Source organism: Pelecanus crispus, chromosome 3 (genome assembly GCF_030463565.1).
Source record: "Pelecanus crispus isolate bPelCri1 chromosome 3, bPelCri1.pri, whole genome shotgun sequence".
NCBI classification, from domain to species: domain Eukaryota; kingdom Metazoa; phylum Chordata; class Aves; order Pelecaniformes; family Pelecanidae; genus Pelecanus; species Pelecanus crispus.
The window spans coordinates 104,598,265-104,615,982 of record NC_134645.1 but is presented as its reverse complement, the minus strand read 5'-3'; the positions used below and the strand labels follow the sequence as shown (position 1 = coordinate 104,615,982).

The window sequence follows — 17,718 nt, the reverse complement described above, 5'->3', positions numbered from 1 at the left end:
AGTTACTTGGATAAATATGTATGCTTTGGAATCCCACAAGGCTTTATTATAGCTGTTGATACAGGCTTCCCTCCATCATTTTGTTCAGCTTTGTCAGAAAGAAATGGAGAAAAAACTTCCAGCAATAGGCAGTAAAAATGATTAGAGGCACAGGTGAGAGAACAAATGTGCATGTGTTAAATAGGAGTAGGGACATTTGAACTTTCAGTTCAGGCAATGGTTCTTCTGAATGTGATCTAAACAACTGCAATAACTGGTTCCCAAGGAAGTTTATTCTTTCCAGAGCAGATCTTTACGTGACTGAAAAAGTCCTTGAAGTTCAGGAAAAGAAAATTAACCAGTGTACTCACTTTATACAAACGGGCTTCTGGCAGCTGTAATATAGTGGTCATGCCTGTGGCAGAGTCAGGAAAGGAAGAGCTGCTGGGTGGATGCAGGGAAGCTGTCTATTGTGCCAGAAATTCTGATTGTATTGGGTGAGAGAGTAGCCCAGAATTTGCAAAACCCAAAACTGGTTTCAATCTCTCTCCAACAAGGACTGAATTGGTTTTAATTGATCATATATTTTATTAAGGAACTGCAAGCATGGAAAAAGAGGTGAGCTCTTCAATACATTTTATAGACATCCATATACCTGTATATAATCTTTATTGTCTATAAACCAGAGTCAAGTTCTTTTAAACCTAGCATTATTCAGAGAGCAAGTTCAGGGCTTTCTCCTTTGTCTGTGATTACCTACAGAGATATAGGAGAAGGCACAAACCACACCCTTAGTTCTTCTGAATTTTCTTTGATGAAAACCAATAAAGTGAAAAATAAAGGAAATAAATAGGAAAGAAGATGAGATCTGTGGACTGTAAAATTTTGAGACGTCTATTTACAGTTTAATAACTTCCTCAGCTTCTTCAAGCAATAGTCCACATATCCATTTGGATTCCACATGACTAAGCAATACTCAGAACAATCAGAGCACCCTACAAGACTTAAGAGTCCTTTGTGGAATCAATGATCTCAGCACCATTCTGACAAATGCACAATCAAAACCAAAAGACCACCTCAAAAAACGGTAAGGTGTACTTGTGAAAGGATAGACATACATTACTGGACAGACACACAGCAAGACTTGATTTACAGGGTGTGTGATGATTCGTCCCTTTGGAGGTCTGAACAACCTGACAGATTACAAATGAAGTTTAGCACCTGATTTAAGTGCAATTCAGACGCAAGATAAAATAGAAACTTGGGAGGAGTCTGAAAATACATTCTTTCTGAAAAATAAAGCTAGAATACTATAAAGTCTTAAGCATCTGAAGTTCATCCACCTTCTGACTGGAGAGAAAAGGCAACCTTCACAGAAAAACAGAGAACAAATGGCCAGTAAAAAACAAGAAGTCTTCCCACAATGGACACAACATTCTATTAAATCGAAGACCCTCTCACCAAATAATCAATGAAATAATCCTATATAAAATGACAAAATCCCAAGAAATTTGGAGGGAAAAAAACCCCATGCTTTCAGGGAGAGGCTGTAGGTGTTACAGATACTGAAAGGACTTTAACTGAACTGATGCACATAATCAAAACTTCAACACTAAGATATAATAAAAAATAGCAAGGACAGAGAGAACTCAGATAAGCCTTAGGCCAAGTACATGCTCTGTTTAGCCAGGTAGGTATGTACTGCTCTCATTACCAGGAGTAGTTGGAGAACAGGCTCTTTCTAGAAATAAAGAACCATCCAGCATATGTGTTGCAACTGAAGCATACAGTCTTCTCTAAATCCTTTATTGTCAGGTCTGCTGGGTATGAGAAGAGCATGGGACTCCTTATCACCAAGCTCAGAAAATCCACAAACCAAAACTGTCTTAGCTGGCCAGATGTAGGCAACATCTGGTAAAACCGCATCTGACTGTCTTTTGGTGATTCTTAGACAGCCATGGAAAAGGCATAAAGCATTCTCTCTCTCTCTCTGTGACTTCAACTCCAAAACTGTAGAACTCTAAAGGAAAGCAGACTATATTTCCAGTTGAAAGTGAAGGAGACAAAATTTTGGAAAAGCCCATTCATTAAAACGACATCAAGCGTAAATTTCCCACTCCTGACTCAATATTCTAAAATGAATGAGAATGTCCAACATCATGTTCAAAACTCACATGTGACTCAGATATCTGACAAAACAATTGCAATATCTTCCCAGAAGAGAAGAAAAACCCTTTCATCACTTTGCTTGGGGATGGAAACTATCAAGTTTTCAGTCACTATTTGCTTATAGTGAGCCCTTAACCTGGGCTCCCTATAAACAAACTCGTCCTAAAGCTCTGAATTCCAATACATCAATGTGTATTTTCTTCTCCTCTGGAGAAAAAAAGACTCCTGGTTTTGGGTACCCTTTCTGTCTTAGGAGGGAAACATGTACCAGTAACAATCTGGACAGAGAAGTGCCATACCCGAGGAATATTCCAGCGCTAGTATATAAAGGACCCTTAGGCTAGTACTTACCTTCATACTCAGATGGTTAATTTGGCATGCAGCAACACACAGTTACGCAAGACTGCATATACCAAGATGGTCCATACATATGTGTTGCGAACCTCCCAAACAAGGATTCCCTTCAGAATGGGGAATGATGCAGCGGGATGTAAGCCTCAAATAATTTTGGTATCAGGTCTGCCCTTATGTACTCTAGAAGATGGTAACTGTATTGGGTTTGTGTGGCAAGGTTTTGGTAGCAGGAGGACTACAGGGGTACCTTCTGTGAGAAGCTGCTAGAAGCTTCCCCTGTGTCCGACAGAGCCAATGCCAACCACCTCCAAGACGGACCCACTGCTGGCCAAGACCAAGCCAATCAGCAATGGCAGTAGCGCCTCTGGGATAACATATTTAAGGAGGGGAAAAAAAACAAAGGAAAGAAAACCCTGCAGCTGGAGTGCAGAGTGAGAATATGTGAGAGAAACAACCCTGCAGACACCCAGGTCAGTGACACCAAGGAGGGTAGGAGGTGCTCCAGGCACTAGAGCAGAGATTCCCCTGCAGCCCCTGGTGAAGACCATGGTGAGGCAGCTGTGCCCCTGCAGCCCAGGGAGGTCCACGGTGGAGCAGATATCCACCTGCAGCCTGGGGAGGACCCCACGCCGGAGCAGGTGGATGTGCCCAATGAGGCTGTGACCCCATGGGAAGCCCACGCTGGAGCAGGCTCCTGGTAGGACCTGTGGACCTGTGCAGAGAGAGGAGCCCACGCTGGAGCAGGTTTGCTGGCAGCACTTGTGACCCCGTGGGGGACCCACACTGGAGCAGTCTGCTCCTGAAGGACTACGCCCCGTGGAAGGGACCCACATTGGAGCAGTTTGTGAAGAACTGTAGCCCAGGGGAAGGACCCACATTGGAGAATTTCGTGGAGGACTGTCTCCCATAGGAGGGACCCCACGCTGGAGCAGGGAAAGACTGTGAGGAGTCCTCCCCCGAGGAGGAAGGAGCAGCAGAGACGATGTGTGAGGAGCTGATAGCAACCCCCTTTCCCCGTCCCCCTGCACTGCTTGGGGGGAGGAGGTAGAGAAAATCAGGAGTGAAGGTGAGCCCAGGAAGAAGGGAGTGGTGGGGGGAAGGCGTTTTAAGATTTAGTTTTTATTTCTCATTACCCTACTCAGTTTTGATTGGTAATAAATTAAACTGATTTTCCCCAAGTCGAGTCTGTTTTGCCCGTGACAGTAATTGGTAAGTGATCTCCCTGTCCTTACCTCGACCCACGAGCTCTTTGTTATATTTTCTCTCCCCTGTCCAGCTGAGAAAGGGAGTGATAGAACAGCTTTGGTGGGCACGTGGCATCCAGCCAGGGTCAACCCACCACAGTAACCTTAACTAGGATTTTAGAGAGATTCAGCATGAAAGTCAGAGAATCAAAAGGTCCACGCTAAGATCCTTGGCATCCTCTTTCTTCAAGGTTCCTGTCACCCACCAAAATGAGGCACAAGCTACCACAACCACACGGGTAAACACCACTGGAGTCACCAACAGCAGAAAAGAAAGGTCTCTGAAAAGATTATTCCTGTCCTGCAATGAAAGGTAGATACTGACAGTAAGATGGCCTTAGCAGTGTGACAGTAGGCATCCTGATGACTAAGAAATGAACATCAAACCCTTTATAGAGAGCCACTGACTATCCTGTATTTGACCTTGTAGATATAAGCATGGATTTCTTTAAGTTCAAAATGAGCTCTCTGCCTTTCTTCTGTTTTTAACACTATAAAGTGGCATCTGAAACCCCTTGGTCTTTTCGAATGGATGAAATCCAGCCTGACAGCTGGATGTCAAGAGGAAGTTCACTACTGATAAAGCATTTTCATAGGGAAAGGCCTTGAAAAGAGATGGGGTAGATAAATTGAGAGACAAAGAAATTATGAAACTGAACAATACAATCTGTTAACAATCACCAAAATCCAAGAATCTGTAACAATGTTCTCTCACCTGTTGCCAAAATATCAAGAGGCTTAATGTAACAGCAAGAGCAGCAGAGAGAACAGTTCACAGCTTTCATCCACAATTTCCACACTTCAAAGATTTCGCTGGGCTAAAAACTTACATTTGCCATAGCCTTGTCTTTTGCTGCTGATAGAAGGAATATTGCAACTTCTAGGCATAGCTTCCTTATTTAGGAATAAAATGGTCAGTGCCCTTTGTACCTACAATGCAGATATCACTTCCTAAGCTTCTCAAGCCTCTTCTTCCACTTCATGAATGCCATCTGCTTATTTCTAATGTTTTTTCTGAAGCTCTATCCAGAGCATTTCCTTCTTCCTGCTACTCAAATACTTCAGCAATGTCCAGATAATTTCATTTACTATTTCCTTTCCTTCCATTTCAGACAGAATTAATTAGCAAGAGAATTACTGCTCTGAGATCAATTTTTGTAAAAAGTGCTTATATGTTAGTGTCTTATTTATCCAAGCAATGCTATCAAAGCATTTATAAGAATCTGGTACCTCTCAGTTCAGATATTAGAAAACTGATCACTATTGTCATCAAAATCAAAATCACAGGCAGAGTTGGACTCGGTGATTATTTATCTGCAAATGCCTTTTCCAAGTTAAAGAAATTAAGCAGTACCTTACAGTTTGCCATGTAATCATATTTATCCCAGTAGTAACACCACAGAAATGCTGAAAATTTCCAATCAAATATTTTCACTGAACTGCTTTCTTGGCTTCCTGTGAAACTGAATTTGTATCCTCTATTTGGTCTGGGCATGGGCAAGCCCATTACATGCACAATATATAGTGAATCTCAAGATGAGGCAACAAGGCAAGAAAAAAACATTTGCATATGCCAGTCAAGTGTTATCTAATCTTTTTCCCTGACAAGTGTTACTAATTCTGCAACCTCAATACAACTGCATAAAAACTCTTATACTACCATATGGCTATATATATTAGGAATAAACAGCAAATTTCTTAGAAGGTTAAAACATTTTAGTCATCTAGTGCCCTATTGTCCATAGAGATAACAGCATGAGTCTTAATTCTGTACTTGATTCTTTACAGTATTTACTTCATTCTAGCAGTAATAGTCTATATGATCTGCTTGAGGTCAAATATAGGTTCTTTAAAGAAAAAGTCACAGTAAGCAGCTTATTTATGATGCTAAGCCATGTACCTCTCAGAAAAGTCAGAAGCATTTTAGTCAGCAAAGACGACAAAATATTTCAAACACAAAACGAAAACTACAAAAAGACATGTTAACAGTAAGGATGATTAATAATGGAACCATGTAAACATTGTTGAACTTTTCAATAGAAAGGATAATTATTTTTTAAGGCAGCATATGTTCAACCATATGATGAAGTTCCTACTAGTTAATGAAAGATCTCTAACCAGTTTTAAGCAGCTTTCCCTTTTGCCTTTAAAATTTCCATTTTTTTAAAGTCTATATATACTTGCACCAACTTTCTGAACAATTATTTTACTACTGTGATTTCTAAAGGATTATAAAGAACACAGAAATCATCCTACTCAGACAGTAACAAAGATGTGGTAAGCTGGACTGTCCAAGAAGAATTAATTATTTTCCATTTCCTACATTCCAAAACTGAAATCTCTCTTTAAGCATTTTGGGAATTCAGTGAGCTCAGCTAGCCTCCCAGTCTTTGTCAAAAGAGCACTATCACAAAAGCATCCTGAAATTTGTCTTCAAAAATCCATTGTACACTATGACAATACTTAAGTTGGTCTTAACTTTCATAATAAGTTGATCTGAGTACTTTTAAAGTTAATTCAAATTAATTCAGACAGTAAGTTCAGACTAATGTGTTTGCTGGATTTGTTTATCAAATGTGCAGTCAGGAAATCAATTTTAAAAAGAAGAAGTCGGTATATAATATTTTGGGGGCAATACAGAGATTAGACTTAGTCTGACTATATTTGCTAACCTGAAAATGTTAGGTTGCTACTATATTTGCCATTTCTTGTTTGTTTATTACAATTAGAGAACGACAGCATCAGAATTACTTGTTCATAACAATAACAACCATTTTGCAAACTTACAGTATCCCCTGGTGACCCTTTTGCTCCTGGCTGACCCGGTGGTCCAATTTCACCCTATATTTTTTACATAAAGAGAAGAGTTCTGTGATTAATGTATGTATACTTAACAAAGTTGTTAAATATTCTTTAGTTATGAAGATTTATTTAGTTAGGATTATTTCTCAAAGTATTATGACATTAACTTCGGTACTTTTAAATTATTCATTCCTTCTGGGATAGTAGAAATAAAACCTAATGAGAGATTTTCAAACACGCCACAAAGAATTTGCAGTATGTCTCCATTCATTTGCGGCATGATTTGACGTCCTAAATCCCCACTATGAAAACTCTCCTCTCAGCACAGACTGAACCCTTACTTTGGAACAGGTATATATATGCACAGGTTTTAACTGTGTTTTGAACTATTAATAATACCTTTTGTCCTTTTGCTCCTTGATTTCCAGGGATTCCAGGAATTCCCTGAGGGGGAAGAAGAAAACCTTTTAAATATATGGAATAGTTTCTCCAGAAAATAACCCCCCCTTGCCCCACTCCATGTCCTCATAAATTTAACATTTGCCATATGATTGGGGTTCAAAATAAGGGCAGGAAATTGAAAATTAAAAAAACACACAGGAGAAAAGAGCTTCAGCTGGAAACATGCAAACTATTTCATCTGGGGAGACAATACACTAATGTTCAGTTGCTCCCCAGTGCTTTCCTGCCAAGAGTCCATGTCTGCCGCTGGGCAGGCTCAGCTGCTCCCAGTTACCCACCAAGGGCTGCAGTGCTGTACTGAAAACCCTGACTGACACAGGGAAAGAAATTACTTTTCATTATCCATAGGATTTCCCACATAAGATAGAGCATATCTTCTTCCAGCAAAAGTCCTGGTCAATAGGACCCTGAGCATGACAAATCCTATTTTCCTATCTAAAATACAGTGATTGTAACAGAACCCAAGAGATAGCTATATTTATATTTGATGTATGCTAGCTTCCACCTCCATAAATACTTGATAATCTCTGTCATTTCCTTAGCATCATTGCTTATTTAGCTCTACAGTATATCTCACAATTTCCTTATCATGATCATTTAATTTAATATAATTCAGTTTTAAAACAAGACTCCATATATGCGTAAGACTGTAGTCTACATTCAGTTAATCTATTTTTTCAAAAAATAGATTTTTTTTTTTAAACTATTCAAATTTATTGGACAGACACTGTTCTCACTTGTACCATCATTAATCTGCAGCAAGAATTTTGCTTACAGACTTTACATTTTAATCTAATATTGAAATTAATATGCTGCAGTGAAAACAAGAGGACTGTTCTAGACATCACCAAAACAAATGCATTCTGTGGGAAAAAAAAAATTAAAATTAATGTAACAACCAGGAATAACCTGATTGTTTCCATATGGATTACATCTGTGCAACGCTGGCTTGGAAAAGATAGCTCCATTGTTTTGCAGTTTACACCCAGCTTCTAGTTAATAATGACCCCATCAAGCAGAAACAGTTCATTGGTCAATGAGTTAACTATGACATCCTGAGCATTTTACAGGTCATCAAAATTCCAATGTACCTATCACTAAAAGAAGAGATCAAAGAATATAATAAAAAGAACTGAAAAACAACACCTCATTCTAAGGCTTCTATTCACATTGTGTAACATAAGTCTTCTTTTGAAACTTTTGTCCAAAACCATCTTAGACCTTTTGCACAAATAGATAGGGCTTATATATCACCACATTTAGGAACTTCCAGACCCGTCCATGAGTTCTCATTAAAGTTATTTAACAGCTAATTTCTGTAGCTGTAAAAAATAAAACTAAACTGTAATATAAAACAATCTCATATATGCTGAAAAAACCTCCCCCTAGGCAGCAACCTCCTCGTACTGAAAGGATGTACCAAAGCTTTCCATGGTTACACTTCTATGTTATTTGCAGGGCTGAGAGAAGATGGTTCCACATACTTATCCAACACAGCGAATGATTTACAATTATACAAGCACACCTAAAGAAGAAACACAATGTCCTGCTAAGCTGCATTGAACTTTCTTGGCTAAAAAAAATGGCTGATACAAGATATTTAACTTTATATCAGTAGCAAAGAAGGATTAAACTCAAAGAACAATTGTAAAACTAAGTCATACTTCCTCCCCCCCCCCCCACCCCCCGCCCCTTTTTTTTTCCTGATTGACTGCACTACTGAAGTACACAGAACTTAGGCTCTTATTTCAGTGGGAGCTGGTCCAGACCATTAAAATTCTCTTATGGCTCACTGACATTCACTCAGCTAAGAATGAATCTATCACTTATGCTAATGCGAGTGATTCCCAGAGTACGTGTGGTGGAGGTTTTCAGTTATTCTCCACATGTCAGCTGGCACAAAAGGAGAACAAAGTGGCTAATTTGGTCATAAAGAATGAGTTTTTCCCATGAGAGTTATTTTTTTGTATAGCTTCCATGGTTCAGTAATTACAAAGACTAATTTCTGTAGGATCAGCTCCAGGATGCCTAAAAAATTAAATTTGGTTTCCTCCTCATTATCAATTCCTAATCTATTACTTCCTTTAACACAGAAAATCTCTGGTTATGCCAATTACAATTATTTGCACTTTCCCAGAAGACAGGGTTAAAAAGTAGTTTAGATATCCTGAGTTTCTTCCCTAACTTATAGGTCAAAAGCCAAACCAAGCTCTGGAAATGTGTCTCATTCCTAAACAGAAATTTCACATGCAGTACAAATCCTCAGAATCTCAGCATTTTTTTGTCCACCACGAGTAATAAGGCACTTCTAATAGGAAGTTATGTTTAATAGGGTGACATAACACTAACTAAACTATCAAAGAAACCTTACTCTAATTATAAAAAAAATGTATTCTTACTTTAAAGCATGAGGCAAAGCAACTAGTTTTATTCCATTTGTAACATAAAAATGTAATTTTTGTGAAGAGTATATTGTAACTGAAATTATCACAAATGCCTGTGTTTAATCAAAACTTAATATGAAACAGATTCATCATGCGATTTTTCTGCCACTAAGGGAAACACAATGTTTGGAACTACTACAAATGGGAAAACTGCCACCCACTGGGATTAACAGAATCAATGCTATGGAATAATTCATGATTCACCGGCCTATGGAGAAAAATTGCCGTTGGGGATGTCCTTTGCAAAGCTATCAAGCAGCATTTTGTTCATATGAAATAAGAAAAAGGGGTTGTAATTCTCAATTTTCTTTTGTCTTTCCAGAAAACTTACTTTAAATGGTTTGTATTTATCATATATGCAATTATAATACCGATAAAACACAGCGTTACATTTTTAGCCAGAATAGTTAAAAATCAAAGCATCTACTGTGTTTTAGTGATTTCTGTCCTTACATGAATTGTAAGGACCATCTTACAATCTTACACTTCTGATTCAGTTAATTTGTTCCCCTTCTTCTTCTACATCAAATTTCATGTAAGGTTTATTCAGTGTTTCTTCATAGTAAAAATGAAGTTTATTGCAAGCCTTACCACTGCCTTAGTTCTTTCAGCATCATCAATCTGACTTTCTCAATTACCTTCATTTCATTCAAATGCCTTCCTCCTTTCTCTGGAATCTTCCCTTAAATGGGAAGTTTTCCCTTACCCCATAAAAGCCTGTAATAGTATTCAGTAAAAGTATTCATTATTTTATCCTTAATCAGCAAGTGCTATAATCACATGAAATTCAAAGCCAGCAAGATAGCCTAGTAAACTTAATTCCTTGGTTTAAAAACGTGTCTATTCTAAAGATTCTGAACTGCAGTTTCATCACACACTGCTGAGTTTGTGCCTAAAAACTAATGTGATCATGTATCAGTCTGGCAGCTAACCAAGATTTTTTATTTATCAAGACACTGCTGTCTTTACCCTTTATTCAGCCTCCCTTGCCTGTTTAATCATTTACCTTACATTCTGCGTTACCTATGTGTACCTAGAAGCCTGTCAGCTTTCTAAGCTCTTGTTACAGACCCGGGGAGGCTTTGCAGGGTACCCCCAGGACCTAAGGTGACGCTTGAATGCCATGTAGGTAACTGAAATCATCTCTGGTGTCACTGAAGGTGCTGTGGGATAGCTGGTCTACCCTTTGAAAAAGATGTCAGTCCGCTCTAAGAACTGTGTCGTACATGCCAGAAGTGTAGTTGCCCTCATACACGTCAAATGGCTCTCGGTGCCAATGCTTAGGCGACGAAACCCCCCGCACCCTCATGTCTCATTCTCTGGAGCAAAAATTATCTCCTTTTTTTTTTTTCTTTTCTTTGTTTGTTTGTAGAGTGTGGTAGGTCTCTATAGGCTCAGATAGTAAAAGCTTCTGACCAAGTCTTCACAGTGGCTAGGACAAGTGTAAACTAGGATATCCAAAAGTAAAAAGAGCCATGGGTATACTTTACTTGCAAGAAATAGCAATGCTTAGCCATGAGTCTCACAGCTTCATCACAGGATGAAGCTCACCTGGGCACGCAACTAAATCCCCTGATGCAGTCTTCCTCAGCTGCAGCCCCCAGAGCTGGGACTTCAGAACACCGAAAAGCATGAATTTGTTTCTATTGTGATGATTAGCTTCTATGATGACACTTACACAATTCTGTATAAATATTCTATTTTATCCCAGTTTTAGCAATTTAAATAAATCTTCCATTCTTTGATAATACCTGGCAGATACAATGGATTTAACTGTAAAAGGAACATGGTTTCACAATCCCTGGAAAATCTTTCTTGTAGCTTTCATTAATCATGAACTGTCTATTTTTGTTTTGGATGATATTAAACAGCTGGATTTTTTTCCATGCAGCTCCACAAAAAATCCATTAAGTAAATTGCCTAAGGCCTTATATACAGATCAACTAGGTGTAAGCATTTTTACTTAAGCCACTAGCTACATTTCTCAAAATATTTTTCCCACTTTTTCTAGCGAATATTACGGATTATTTGTATCTTCCCCATGCTTAACTTTATGCTTGCGAACAGCCAAAGAAACCATACATAAAACCTTTTTCCAGAACAAAACAAAACCTGTTTTACTCCTAAAATGAATATTTATTAGCCTATTCTAGTCTTTTTTTTCTGCTACTGTCTTTAATGTTCCACATCTCTTCAGTGCCTGGTAGGACTTCAATCTTCAGTACTGGTTGATAGCCCTAGTATGGAAAGTAGGAGTTTTTAGACTACAGATAACATATCCATTATCATAAAATTCTATCTCTGGAAGATGCAAAATTATAGAATACTTCCAAAAGCTTCTCTGTTATGAGCAAACTGTTTTGCAGCAATTCCCCAAGAAGATGGAGAGAACATTAGTATAATTCTCTTATTATTATCTTATTTTCTTAGGGCAGGTATACAAAACTTTACTCTTTCAACATATTGCTTTAAACAGGATCCTCACTGAATACAGTACATCTGGACTTATTTTGTAATGTGTCAACCATTTCATAAATACTGTCTAGGACAAATCACTATAGAACAGTTTTTCAAACTATCCATTCTTCTTTCAGCATCAAGACAAAAATACCTAAAATAATATCAATTTTCTCTATTAAAAATTACCACGATTTTAAAAGTTATAAGACAATACTTCATGTTTAAACAGTGACACCTTCTGAAAAAAATGAAAACTTAGTAAAACGTAAGGTAAGCGTAGACCCTTTGTTTCAGAGGTCATTATTTGGAGGGAAAAAAATCTACCAGCTTCTCTAGTACTATTGTTGAATATTGGTAAATATTATGGTTTATTTTATGGCTTAAGATAGTATCTGCTTTCGTATTTTATTTTTTTATGCGGATGGTCAGTGAGGCTATTTTGCTGTGACTCTACCTTGTTTAAATTATATTAATTTTAAAAAGTTGATCTATTGAGTAATGTTTAGAAACTTTTGTTAAAAGATGGTCACATTCTAGGCTGTTGCCCATTTACACAACAAAAATTCAAACTGTATCCGTAATGATCATTCGTAATTCAGGCAGTGACACAAGCCTCACAAACGACTCCCAGCAAGGCATTGTGAAACTGTAATCAGAGTTTCAGTCTTAAAAAGTCCACAGGCTTTTTAAGAAGATTGCCAGAATGGTGCTAATTTGGACCCTACTCTTTCTTCAACAGGGTAACTGTTAATCAGGGTCAGCGGAAGGATCAGGTTCAAAGCAGCTAAAAGTCACGACTACTAATAAAAAGATGTTTTTTCTAGTGTATATGTGTTCTCTGAACTATGTTTCAATCTAATGGCTCTTTCCACTCTGAAAAATCTGCAATTCTGATTCTGGGAAAACAATAAAGGACATTACACAAATTACAGCAATAGAAAAAGATTCACAAAAGATATCTATCTACCCAGATGTTCCCATGATCTCTTTAAACACCTGAAAGATGTGACTGTTCATGTATTACCAATCCTTATTTGAAAAAGCACACTTGATGATACATGAGAGATTTACTGGAGGTATGTAAAAAAGTACAAGTCAAGCCACAATTTGGATAAAAGTACAACAGTCAAGATACTTTTTAAAAGATTACAGCAAATCCTTGATAATCCTAATAGAATGAAAGACACAAACCCAATTTGGAAAATGGATAAAACTTTGTACTGGGGAAAGTAGCAAAACACACATAAAAGAAATTCAATGAAGCTGCATCTGCTACTAGTGAGTAGTTGGAACTGATGACAAAGAAAAACAGGCTAAATAAAAAGATGCATTCCCACAGATATAATGAGCATCCACTGGACTAGCATAGCAGCTTTAAATTAAATGCAGGAAAGGAAAAAGCATTACCAAGATCTTTGCAGTTACAAGACCAGAGTTTGCAAACACTTTTTTTGGCAAATCAATTATTAAAAATAAAACACACATACGTTAAATGTGGAACACAGTGACCCCTGTTGCATTGCCAACAACACAGACCTTGGAAAACTGTAATTTGAAAGCTGGAAATACTAATAGAAAATTAAAACCGTGTATATCCTGTCACAGGCTGAAACGGGTGTCACTCTTTCTTGTAAATACCCTTCAAAACAATATGAGTATCAGACTTGTTGAATCTTTGTGGATCCGAAGGCGGCCAGACAAAACCTGAGCCCCCAGCCCTGCAGGTGACACCGCGATGCCCTCCCTCTGCCTGCCATGCCAGGCACCAGCCTTACAGGCTGTGCAAACCAACATCCACTCTGTCTAAAAAGTTTACACTGACTTCTAACAGCTGACAAACTGACCCATGTTTGACACTTACACGTGAACACACTGATACTCAAGCAGTTACATGCCTTCAAAATGGTTTAAAATTTCTCCGCAACTTAAATTATGGAGAAAAGCTTATGATGGGTCACACAATTTGAGCACCTTGCACACATAAGAGAGGGCAGGCTGAGCACAGCAGAGCCTCCTTGAAGGGCCCTGAGTGCTGCTCTGCTCCTTGCACCCAACACGCCCGACCATCTGACACTACAAGAATCGCATTTCTGTTCACACAGGTCACACTGATGCGGAAGAATGCAATTTTCAGCCATCCCCCCTTCCTGTAGTAAGGAGCCACTCAGCTAAATTAGCATTGAGTAGGTTTAAATCATGCATTTTTTCCATATGGTGCATACTGTGAAACTTGTCACAGGATGTAGCAAATGAAAACAGTAAAATTGTGTTCCAAAAAGGACTGCAAAATTACTAGAAAATTGGTCCATTGCTGGCTATTAAGTAGGATGGGCCAGCATGCATTTTTGGCCAAGGAAGTCCCAAAAGCTCTGACAGACAGAATCTGGCAGTAAATAACAGGCGAAAAAAAAATCATTTTCTACATATTCCTATCCATTGTCAGAGAAAAAGTTCTGTGATAATTCCCTTCCTCCAAGTTTGCTTGCCAGTTCTTATCTGTGTTTAAGAAATAACTGAGAAAAATTGGTGCAGAGAATGGGATCAAACCTTTCCAGAGCACAAAGAAAGAAAATTACATCTTGACTCACGTAGCAATCACTAAGACGAAATTTAATTACTAAAACTAATTACTAAAGGAAAAACTAACTTGCACAGTAACAGTCAAATGCTGTTTCTTAAATGGTTTAGTATTTCTGTAGTATATTTCTTTATTCTTGGTCTTAGTGGATCTAATAACCTTGATTTTACTAGTCCTGTAGTGATTTATTCCATATTGGTCCAATATAAGTAAAATGTGTCAAAATCCTGAAGTCAGTTTTTTTAAGCTTGACCTAAGAACAGGATCCCATAAGCACTGCGTTCCTTGTGGTTCACTAGCCCAGAGTACTATTTGATTTGTGATATTTAATCTTTTTAGAGCAATGTCTAAGCACAAATATACAATATTTTAAAATTATCTATCTGAAAAGAAACAAACGCTGGTCATAACATACATAATAATGAAGACTTCCAATACAACAACATGTGGTATAAATAAAAAATTATGTATTTTTATCATGTTTTTTTTTTTCAGTTTGGGAAGGAAAGGTCTTATACCATCATGATATTCTAATCTTAGCAGAAATATTAATTAAACCCTACAAATGGATTTAAATTCACCCTGATTAAAGACTGTTTAGTTTTTTGTTTCATTATGGATGGGAAGCCAGCCTGTATTCAGACAAGACTTTCTGTAGCTTCAATTCACTGTAATTTTAATACGCAAAGATTACAAAAATGAATACACTAACTGCACCAAATTTCCCTAAATTTGCTAGCACTGTATCTACTTGAGTGCTGAGACTTGAGTATCAACTTCTCAATTTCAGGCTTAAAGCTCTTTGTGGACAGGGACTGTCTTCATTGCTTCCTGAATAGAGGTGAACCAAGTAATCTCAGTTACAAAACTATCTTTATCACCTTCTTTATAGCAAGAATATTGAGTGTATATACTCAATGTATATATATAGCAATACTAAGATGGTTTCTCTGATGAAAGGATTTGTAAGGCTCACAAATACTGCAGGTCTCCCTTATTTACCTTCACTATACCTTTTCCTATTTCTGCGCTACAAAGTATGTGACAACCTATCTTGAACAACTGGCATGACCCTAAACCGAGCATACTGCACAAGAATAATGCAATGCTATTGATCATGACGGACACATGGAAGAAGCATAACAAGAAACTAGTTACTTTGACAGCCCAGCTACCACTTGAACAGAAAAATAACAAAGAAGCCCTGCTTTAAGTTGTTTGCTTGTTTTTCTCTTCCACTTTTTCTGGAAGGGTTCAATTCAACTACCTTTAACTAATCTAAAAATCTAAACTGTCTAAGCCAGTTAAAAGGAACAGGCAACTTAAGAAAAAAATGATCCCCTTCTATTCGAGACAAAGCATTTCATGATGGGATGACTAATCCTATGCAGATATTAGTTTCCTATCAGAGAAGAACCATAACACAGAGATGGACTGAATATGTCTATCTGACTACATAAGGTAAAATGAAAACCGTTCTGGGTAATTATCAGAGTATGGACTGTAGATTAGATGCCCAGATGCAGCACTTAGAGCCCTGAAGGAGTTACAGCTAGATTGCTTCATATCACCACAGTTCTCAAGGAGGCTGTAATTCAGAGCTTCCAAGGACATAGGTACAGCAAATCTTTTCTCTGGCTTGTCCCATGTGTTGGAGAAGAAAGATGACTAGCAAGAAAACTAGCTACCCTGTTACTACTGTATTGAAGTTGGATCAGAAGAAGGAAAGTCAAACACCCTTCTGGTAATCCTCCTTCTACTTGTGGTTAAGTAACACACCATAAAAATGTTGAGAAACAGTGAATAGAACAGCAATGTGTAAATGAAATCAACTGAAATAACCAATATTTATGGCTGTTATATTCTAACTGAGTGTCCTCTTCACTCCTAGCCTACTGCGTATGTTTGGTTTCTAAGTATAGCAATCAGCTGAGGAAAGTTTCTCTTTGGTCTCCAGAGTCACTGGACACTCCAGCAGATATTTACCTAAGCTGTAAATCAAAATGCTAACTCCTAGGAAGATAGAAATATTTAGGAGATGTGTTAAAGGCATTCAGACATCTCTTCTTTTGATTATTCTCTAGCATGAACATTAACAGAGATGCAATTCATACCAAGAAGAGGGCGCTTTCCCTAGAAACCTGAAACACCACATCCCTGTGCTCTATGGAGCAACACTGAATATACCTAGGAATCTGTCCTTAAGTCATGCTACTAAGATTCAAATCACACTTTACATTACTGTTATGTCAAAATGCAATGATACAAACCAGTGACAATTGATAATGTGTGTGTCTAAAAATGAAATACGAAATTGCACACACAAACAGAAATTGCATTGTGAAGCATTAGCTCCTATGGGATTGCCTGTGACTACATGGAATTACCAATGTACAATTTAAAAAGCTCGGTCTGAATTTTGCACTTACATATATAGCAAAAAAACCCTACACACACTCTGTTTTTACTCACCATAAATAATAATCTTAGAGCTAAAACCTTATTGTCTGACACATATTTAAAGATTCAAAACATTTCCATTTTGCAGCCTATGTTAAAACAATGCCAAAAAATCCAGATCCATCTTGATTTTCCGTAGCTTGCTTCTGAGACCTCACAAAATGAAAGACCACAGCAAGCACAGTGTTTAGTGACTTGCCACTTAGGACATGCACATATTAATTACATATTCATGCATTTCACAGTATAACATAGTCTAATATACATGACACTTTCTGTATGATTGAACACAGCTGCTGAGCAATAATCTTGAACACAATTGCTGTGAATTACAGATGAAAGCAATACAAAAATGACACTCATTTATAATCTGGTAAACTAAATTAATATATTCTATGCCTTGTATTTTTCCATAAAATCTAGTGCCTAAATCACCATTTATCGTTACTAAAAATATTTTTAATTCTGTTAGTATAGATACTAAAAACTGAGGTATCTCATATCCTACCTCTGTAATAGGTGTGAGAGCAGAAAATTAGCATAGACAAATACACAAATAATATAGCTGGCATTGCTGAAAAATATTTAAATACAAAGAGAAAAATATCTTGCATGGGATGCTTACTCCACTGGTGGTCAAATATTTTCTCCTTTACAAAATAACTGTTTTTCAGTTTTTGCCTTTTCTTCCCAATAAACTGCAAAAATGTTACGTCAATGATTTCAAATACTTTGTCATACCATATTTTGTTTAAAAGGTGATGCA

The 17,718-nt window shown here is 37.5% G+C and overlaps 1 protein-coding gene across 2 annotated transcripts in view; it reads right to left on the bottom strand.

Moving 5' to 3' along the window:
- Positions 1–17,718, bottom strand: part of COL21A1 (collagen type XXI alpha 1 chain) — a 90,120-nt gene that overhangs the window by 20,731 nt on the left and 51,671 nt on the right. For both annotated transcript variants that reach the window (XM_075707886.1, XM_075707887.1), the window contains 2 exons: positions 6,948–6,992; positions 6,534–6,587 (listed from right to left, as the gene is read on the bottom strand). In XM_075707886.1, the coding sequence (XP_075564001.1) occupies positions 6,534–6,587; positions 6,948–6,992 (99 nt within the window). The remainder of the gene's footprint in view (positions 1–6,533; positions 6,588–6,947; positions 6,993–17,718) is intronic.